Below are 8,682 nucleotides of genomic sequence, written 5' to 3' on the forward strand. Positions count from 1 at the left end.
GGTGAAACTTCTTATGTTTTTATGTTATGTTATGTTCTTATGTTTTAGTTCTCTACCACACTTAATGTAAAGAAGTTGTTCCTAATGTTGAGGTGAAGCTTCTTGTGTTTTAGTTTAGGGCCATTGCTCCTCCTCCTATCGCTGGGTACCATTGAATAAATCCTCTTAAAATACCACCTGCCTTAAGAACCTCCTAAAACTCTCGAGTCGAGGGCCGTCACAACGTCTCCTGCCTGCTTCTCACAACCCCGGGACCGGTGCATGTAGCTGTACAGCTACGAGTGCCCTACTGCCAAGGGCTCGCTGCTAGACTGGGCGTCTCCCCGGGCGGCCCCGCCAGCGCCATAACGGCCGCGCCGTCTCGACCCCGCCCGCCGTAAGATCCCCGCAGCAGCGGCGGCAGCTCACGGGGCAGCTCCCAGCCCGCAAGTTCCCTCCCAGGTCTGTCCGCCGCTGAAGGGCAGGGCCCCGGCAGGGGAAAGGAAAGAGTTCCCCCCGCCCTAAGGAAGGGAAGGGAAGCCAGACCCGCCGTTCCACCGCCAAGCGACCCCTTTAAGCCGCCGGGCGCGCCAACTCCGCTGCGCCTCCACGGGATTGGCCCGCGCAGCCCGCCCACAGCCACAGCGCGCCAAACCTGCCCGCGCGCACCACCCCTGCCGCGCCCCGCCCCCGCCGCAGCGGGCCAATCAGCGCCTCCCCTGGCGCCCCGAGCCCGGCTTCTGCCCAATGGGGTGGCTGCAGCCGCCCAGCCTCGCCCTCGGGCCCCGCCCTCAGAGGCGCGGCCGCCGACTTTCCCGCCCAGCGGTTGGCCGGCGGGAACAGACTCCCCGTGACACCCGCGGCGGGCCGGGTGATTGGCTGCGCTCGGGCGCGAAACGTAACGCGGGAAAACCTGGGGCTCGGCCCGGGCTGCGAGCGCGGAGGTATCGTGGCGGCGGCGGCGGCTCTTCCTCGGGCATCGCCGGGACCAGGGCTGCCAGCGGGGCCGGCTTCACTTCCGAAAGGTGCGGGGACGCTGTGACTGCTTCGCTCCGGCCGCTGCCATGGCCAGGGGCCGCCGCTAAATTAGCGGATCCGCTCGGGGGTGGCCGCAGAGGCGGAGGGGTGCGGAGGGGAAGCCACCGAACCACAGGGAGCCGCCGTCCACAGTGATGAGCGGCTGAGGCGGGCCCGGGCGGCGACAGGTGGCGACGGCCGCGGGACGTCCGTGCAGCTGCACGGCCCAACCCGGGACACGGGCGCGGACAGCGGGGCTGTGCCGCCGCGGATCGTCCTCCTCTTCCTCTCTCTCCGCGCTCCCTTCGCCCCTGCCCGCGAGTGTTCGGCGATGGCGGAGCGGCTCCCGCCGGGACCCCCCCCGGTGATTTTTTGCCAGGACTCCCCGAAGCGCGTCCTGGTCTCCGTAATCAAAACCACCCCGATCAAACCCTCCGCGGGGGCGAGCGGGGGCGAGGAGCCGATGCCCGTCCCGCCTGTCCCCACCAGCCCCGGCTTCAGCGACTTTATGGTGTACCCCTGGCGCTGGGGGGAGAACGCGCACAACGTGACCCTCAGCCCCGGCGGCAGCGACAGCACCGCCGGCCCGTCAGCCCTCCCGCCGCCCCGCGGGGGAGCGGGCAGAGTCCCCGGCGGGGACGAGGAGAAGGCGGGGAGCCCGGGGAGCGGCGGCCGGCACCGGCACCTGAAGGTGAGTGCGCGGCGGGCGGGGGCGGGCGGGCCGCGCGCTCACAGGGTGACTCCGCGGCGCGCGCCCCTCCCGCGCTTCCGCCCGGACATTTAAAGTGAAGTCACTTCCGGCAACGGCGCGCGCGCCGCGGGGAAGAGCAGGGGGCGGTGCAGCTGCCCGTCCTTCCTCCTTTCCAAAGTAAAAAGTAGGCTAAAAAAACCCCACCTTCACCATCGAAAAACCCCTTGCCCTCTGTCTCCTCGCATCTGGAGTGCTTTGTCCCGTTCTGGGCTCCTCAGTACAAGAGAGACGCGGAGCTCCTGGAGTGGGTCTAGTGTAGGACAACAGAGATGATTGAGGGACTGGATCGGGTCTCTTGTGAGGGAGGGCTGGGGGAGCTGCGCCTGTTCAGCCTCGAGAGGAGATGACTGAGAGAGAACCTTATTAATTGATATGAATATCCAACAAGGGTGCCAGGAGGATGGAGCCAGGATCTCCTTGCTTGTAACAAGCTATTGGAGAAAAAAGGCAGAAGCTGATATGCAGGAAGTTCCACCTCAGTATGAGGAGGAATTTCTTTATTGTGTTGGTGACCAAGCACTGACACAGGCTGTCCAGAGAGGTTTTGGTGTCTCCCTCACTGGAGATACTTGGGAACTGCCTGGATACAATCCTGTGCCATGGGCTCTAGAACGACTCTGTTTGAGCAGGGAGGTTGGAGCAGATGATCCACTGTGGTTCCCTTTAACCTGACCTATTCTGTGATCTTCTTAGTTTCTCCCCCACTGCTGAGCACACGGTGGTGCCTGTATCTCCCTCCCCTGCTGCACCAGCCTCAGTGTAGCCATTAGGAGTGGGCTGGGCCCAGTCTGGCGTGGCTCTGTGCTGTCACGGCACCATCCTTGGTCATGCTGTCCCTCCAGGGGACGCTGTGCCCGTTGGCCAAACTGCAGGGGGGAGGAAGCGCCTGAGTTTAGTTGCCTTTATTTACACCCAGGATGGAATAAGACGTGGCCGTCCGAGAGCAGACACTGTCCGAGACCTGATTAGTGAAGGAGAGCACTCTTCCAGCAGGATACGCTGCAATATTTGCAACAGGGTCTTTCCACGAGAGAAATCACTGCAAGCCCATAAACGAACTCACACTGGTGAGTAAAAGGAAGGTGTGAATAGCTGGGGAGAGCCACTCAGGAAGAGTGAGTGAAGGGATTAAACCTCCCAAGCAAACATAAAGGAACCCCAAAGAACTTGACCTGTTATGATTTTATTGTAACTGCTAAATTAATCATACTTTGCTCTCATTGCTTGTTAGTCAGTCAAAGTCTTTATAACCATGTTTGTCGTGGGGAAATATAGCAGCAGTTTGGGTTATAATAGTATAGGCAAATGATCTGAACATTTTATCTGTTGGTGTCACAGACTCATGCTGTAAGAGAGAGAACTAGTCTTGGGCTTGGTACTCTGTGCTTGAGCTTGATAGCACTTTGTATCCTGATTGCCTCTTCTCTATGATTTATTTCCTCATTGCTGATGTATTTTTCATATTACAATTGAAATTTTTTGTAAGAGGTTAAAGTAACCTAAAAAGGGGCTGGCAACTTCAGGATTGTAACATCCTAGGAAGTGTGCTTAAATATTGAGAGAAGAGTCCACAAGCTGAAAATCACCACCCAGTTGTTTTTTCCCACCACCTCAAATTCATTTTCTGGGGTGGAGGAGATCATGCGAATTTATTGAACTGTGTTTAGAAGGCAATTTGCAGTTAAGTTAAAATGTATGATGAACTCACTTAATACTCAGCTGAGTTTGAACTGAAGATGCAGTTTGGGTTTTTTTAAACCAAGCAAATACATTTTATTTCTTCAACAGAATTCCGTATTTGGCATAAAATAGGAAAAAATGTAGCTCACAACACAGACACAACTACCAGCATTCCCCTCAAACCAACCAAACAAAATCCCTCAAAAGCCTTGGCTTTCAGCCACTCCTTTTGACCCAAATCACTATGATTAATCTAGATAATGATATTAAACAGCAGCATTCCTCATGTTTTTTGGTCAAAAGGTGTTATTTCACTTGGTCCTACAATGTGTTGAACTTGTAAGAAGGACTTAACTGAGTAGGTCTTACCCTGTCATTCCTCTGAATTAATGAGCCAGACTCACCTTCATTTTGTTGCCTCACTGAGGGTGGTGGCATGGCATGCCTTTGTGTAGTGCTTGAGGAAGGAGGCACCTGTTACCTTTGTTCTTCTGGTTGCAGTTTGCCTGAAGAAATCTTCCTTGATGACTGTCCTAAGAAAACTTAAATCTGGAATAAGTTTCTCATGCAGCATCCATCATTATACTTTTCTTAAACATGAGATATTTCTCCTAATGAGATATTTCTACAATCCTGTAATAATGATGACTGCAGATATTTTATCCTAGTTCAGGCTGTGGTAAGGATAAAATTCTTCTGCTTACAACCTGAATTACATTACTTGTCCATTTACTTTATATATTTCTTTCAGTTTCACAAAACTTACGTAGGGCTATCTAACAGTCTTAAAACAGAAAATATGACTAGGAGAAGTAAAAATTCTTTTTTTTCTTTGGAAATAGGTATATTGTCCAGTAGCATAGAGGATGCACTTCAAAGTACCACTAGGTTTTTTTAAGTAGATGTAAGTTTCTGAGTGGGTAAAAGGAGAATTTATGGAAGTCTCAAGCCAGGGAGCACCACTGGATACTACGACAGTTCTAGTCATCTTTCATAAATCTCTACTGTTACTACTTTTAAGGTGAAAGACCTTACTTATGTGACTACCCAGATTGTGGGAAAGCCTTTGTACAGAGTGGGCAGCTGAAAACTCACCAGCGTCTCCACACAGGAGAGAAGCCTTTTGTCTGCTCAGAGAATGGTGAGTCATCAGAGAACAATTTGCAGCTTTCTGGAGTCAGACTAATATCGGAAATGTATGTGTGTTCACATGGCAAAAGCTTTGGAGTTTAATTGGTGGAACTTTTAGAGAAGGGAAGAGCCATGCAGAACCTGCCTAATTCTGCAAGTATGTATCTGAGGATTGCATACATTCTCTATCAGTGGTTACTAATGTATAAAATAATGGGGCATGTTTGGAACCTTGCCTGCGATTTTCAACCAAACCTAGGGTTTTATGAATGGGGAAGGGTGGATTCAAATGGTATTTCCATCCCACAGATGTTACACTTTCTCTGGTTGACTGCTTTCTGTAACACATTCTTCATGGTCACTCTGTGTTTTTTTTAAGGCTGTTTAAGCAGATTCACACATGCAAACCGTCATTGTCCCAAACATCCATACGCCCGACTGAAGAGGGAAGAGCTCACGGACAGACTGAGTAAGAAGCAGACAGCTGACAATAAAGCTGTGGCCGAGTGGCTGGCAAAGTAAGTTCCCTTATGGTGTCATCTTTCTCAAAATACTTAAAAGTGTGGTCTGACACAGCATTTATTCTTGGGGACAGTAAAGTCCTAAGAAACTAAACCTAGATGTTCTTCTGGTACACATCAGCACAGCCTTGTCTCCCCTCAAATAATTATGTACTCCTGATCAAGACAAAGTTCCTAATGAAATTTTTTTTCTTAGTTTTGTTTTGTTTTGTGTTTGCTCTCTGCTTAAACACTTCTTTTTGCTTGATCAACACCTGGTAATACTTTCATTAGCTAGTGCTACAGTTTTGCTGAATTAGCATTTGTATGAGGGACTCTGTATGCCTAGGGAGAAATGCCTGCTGAGAACACCATGGAGACAAGAAATCTGTCACAGATGTTCACTTGGACACTTTACAGTTAAAACACTGAATAAAGAAGGTTTCTGACAGCTTAAATACTACCATGTAAGGACTGAAATATACAGCCAAGTGCACTGCCCAGTTGGATTTAATCTAGTACTTCAGAGGTTTTTGCTCATTTTGAATTGTTGGTGTGCGAGTCAGTTATGTGTATTTTACAAGTATTCTTTACATTTGATGTTATAGATACTGGGAGACTAGAGAGCAGCGTGCTCCTGCTTTGAAGACCAAAGCAATCCAGAAAACGGATCAGGAACAGCAGGACCCAATGGAGTATCTTCAGTCTGATGAAGAGGATGATGAAGAGAAAAACAGCGCTCATTCAGCTGCCCGGCACCGCCGGCTCCAGGAGCAGCGTGAACGCATGCATGGCGCGCTGGCACTCATCGAGCTCGCAAACTTAGCTGTGGCACCCCTGCGACAGTAGATAGGAAGAGCAGTCTCTGCCCATAAAAAAAGTACTTTCTGGTGTTCCTTAACCAGTTAGATCCCAAGCATAAGCTAAGCACCTTATTTGCTTATAATAGGCTGCTATTCTGTAGAATTTATGAAGAATGTTGTTGCCTCATAACATGGGGCGAGAGAATTGCACTTTTGATAAGGTAGAAGACAGATGTAAAGTTTCTAAGTATTTTGTAAATATAGGACTGCATAAGGCAGGGTTGACAAATTTATGTGTTGTGGGATGCTAGATTTTGCAAGGTTAACTCATTTATCTGAAGCAGATTTCACAGGAAACACTTTCTGAGCAAAGTGTTCTCGATTAGCAGGATGGTACATGTGGCCAAAGAAGGCTGACAAAGAAGTATTTATCTGACTATCAAAGTGATGGGTCTGGGGATATTGTTAAACAGCAGTGAAAACATGTTTTTCTAATGTCAGTATATCTTTTCCTAGCATCTCCAAGGTGAAGGGCAAAGGTTAGTTATCTCAACTTGTACAGGGAAAGAAAATGCTTCATGCAGGGAATATCTTCACTGTGACTGCCCAAGGTATGAGGCTTGACTTTGCTGCTTCACATTTTTTTGATTTGATTTCAGCAGAATCTCTTGGTAGCACTTGTTGTTCCTAACATGTGTAGTTGGGAAGTTTTGCACATTGTTTTATCTGAAAATGATTAGTCTTGCAAAGTCTAGAAAAAGGAGAACAATTGGTAATATTTTTTCAGGTGTTTTTGGGCCCTGTAGTGATTTGGCACTTGATTTTGTTAATAAAGGGGTTATTTACAGGGTGTATGGATTTGTAGTAAACTATTCTAGGTCTTCTATTAGCAAACACTAAGTTTTAAAGTATTGCTTTTATAATGATTAGCAAATAGAAGCCTTCATACTTACTGTGCATAAAGCCACCTTACTGCTTTACTCCAGCATAACATGGCGATTTTTTGTTCACTAACCATAGGAAAGCTATAAACACTGCAGAAAAGTATTCACTATACAATTAGAAAATAGGCTTCCAAAGGTAGTTACAAGTGTGTTAACAGTGTGGTTTCATATATTTCCCAAATAAGTTGCAGAATGCTGCCTAGTATTCAGATGCTGATATAAAATGTTTAACAGGGTATCTTGTCACTTTGTGAATCTTGTATACTTTCAGTAGCATTTTTTCATGGTGATCTTTTACCATATTTTGCTTTGAAGGCAGCCAGAGATTCCTAATACGCTAACAAAACTTTGTTTTCAGATTGGACTTTTGTGTGTGGTTTTGTTGTTGGTTGTTGTTGTTATTAAGCTACTGCTTAAGGGGATATTAATAATGTGTATTTACTGACCTGCTTGCTTTAACTTGTTCCTCTCATTGAAAGTCAGGAAATTCAGATGAGAAGGGAAGCCTTTTTCCCTCTCACTTGAACTGAAAAGGAAGAAAACATTTTATCAATCAGTTGATATAGGCTGACCAGATGCATACAGCTGTTCCAGAAGAGTAGAGTATTTTTACATCAGGAGCTGCAGCTGTTGAAGTATGTTCTCTGATATCCTGTTGTGGTTGAAAAATCTCATTAACCCAGTTTGTTTAAATCCTGTGTTGATGCACTTAACTAAAAATAATTGAATAATTTTTAAAAAGTCTCTTGCATTGAATGTAAGTAATTTTGCACCAGTGATACGGTTTAACTTCTGCTTCAGCTTCTGAAAAATATAGGAAACACTAGTCATACAAGGCTTCTTGGCCTGTGTAAAAATTCTAATTCATTCATGTGTGTAGGTTTTGGGCTTCTAAAAAATATTACATGCTTTGGACTGTTCATCTGGCTTTATGTGAATAGTCTGATTCCATAGCCCTGAACATACATCTGTTGTAATTCTGAATCATAACTCAGAATTGCTCCTGAGTAGTATTTCACAGGGCAGAAGACTGTTATTATCAGCCACTTGCAGACTGGAATATTACTTCATCAGGATTGGTTGTGTTTTGGTGGGTTTGTTGTTTGTTTGGGTTTTTTTGTTGTTGTTGTTAGGTTTGAAGTTTTCGAGTTTTTTTTTTCAGTCAGCCAGAATATTTCCTCAGGTCTTTGAAGTATGACAAGTACACTGTACTTTGCCACAGACAAAATTCAGACAGCTGAAGCAGTTTTGGATCATGACAAGTTTTGGCTAAAATACCGAGTAAAAAAAGCAAAGATGAGATGTGGAAGACTGCTTTTTGTTTTATTAAGTGATTACATACAAGGAATTGTTTGGTGTTTTGAAAGATTTAAGTTGTAGTTTGGCGTGAGTTAAAAGCAGAAGAGTTGTGCTGTCATTCTAATAGATGCTTTGAATAAAAACTTGATTTAATTTTCAGATTTAATGTGTGCTGTTTGGTAATTATTAAATACTCAGCCTCTTCCTTATTTCTGACAGCCCGACTTGTTGTGGAGAAGATTGCAGGTGTTTATTTTCCCTGTCCCTTGAAATTTGACACAAGTTAAACCTCCCCAGGCAAATTCCGTAGAGCGTGTTTCATGGTTTGAGAAACCTGTGGGAGTCCATCCCTCCGTGCGAAGCCCAGGCCGAGCTCTGGGGGTGCTGAGGACCGGCTGCAGCCATGTCCCTGCCGCCTGCCCCCGCGGGGCGAGCCGCAGAGGCCCCGCTTTGCGGCCGGCCTCGTGTAGCAGCTCGGCGGGCCGGTGCCGGGGCTCGGCGCTGCCCCGGGGCCCGGCGGGCCGGTGCCGGGGCTCGGCGCTGCCCCGGGGCCCGGCGGGCCGGTGCCGGGGCTCGGC

At 47.7% G+C, this 8,682-nt stretch overlaps 1 protein-coding gene across 1 annotated transcript; it reads left to right on the forward strand.

The window, feature by feature from the left end:
* Positions 1 to 904: 904 nt before the first annotated feature.
* ZNF367 (zinc finger protein 367) lies at positions 905 to 8,265 on the forward strand. Its single transcript, XM_056514415.1, has 5 exons — positions 905 to 1,687; positions 2,664 to 2,814; positions 4,449 to 4,568; positions 4,938 to 5,076; positions 5,667 to 8,265. The coding sequence occupies exons 1-5, from the start codon at positions 1,328 to 1,330 to the stop codon at positions 5,905 to 5,907; spliced, it is 1,011 nt and encodes a 336-aa protein (XP_056370390.1). The 5' UTR covers positions 905 to 1,327; the 3' UTR covers positions 5,908 to 8,265.
* Positions 8,266 to 8,682: the final 417 nt, after the last annotated feature.

The sequence above is a fragment of the Oenanthe melanoleuca genome, chromosome Z (genome assembly GCF_029582105.1).
Source record: "Oenanthe melanoleuca isolate GR-GAL-2019-014 chromosome Z, OMel1.0, whole genome shotgun sequence".
NCBI lineage: Eukaryota > Metazoa > Chordata > Aves > Passeriformes > Muscicapidae > Oenanthe > Oenanthe melanoleuca.

Excerpts from the sequence above, each read along its gene's own strand:
- ZNF367 (XM_056514415.1), top strand. The coding sequence starts at position 1,328 with ATGGCGGAGCGGCTCCCGCCGGGACCCCCCCCGGTGATTTTTTGCCAG. Across the intron at positions 1,688-2,663 it reads GCCGGCACCGGCACCTGAAG|GATGGAATAAGACGTGGCCG; the intron begins GTGAGTGCGCGG and ends ATTTACACCCAG. Across the intron at positions 2,815-4,448 it reads CCATAAACGAACTCACACTG|GTGAAAGACCTTACTTATGT; the intron begins GTGAGTAAAAGG and ends ACTACTTTTAAG.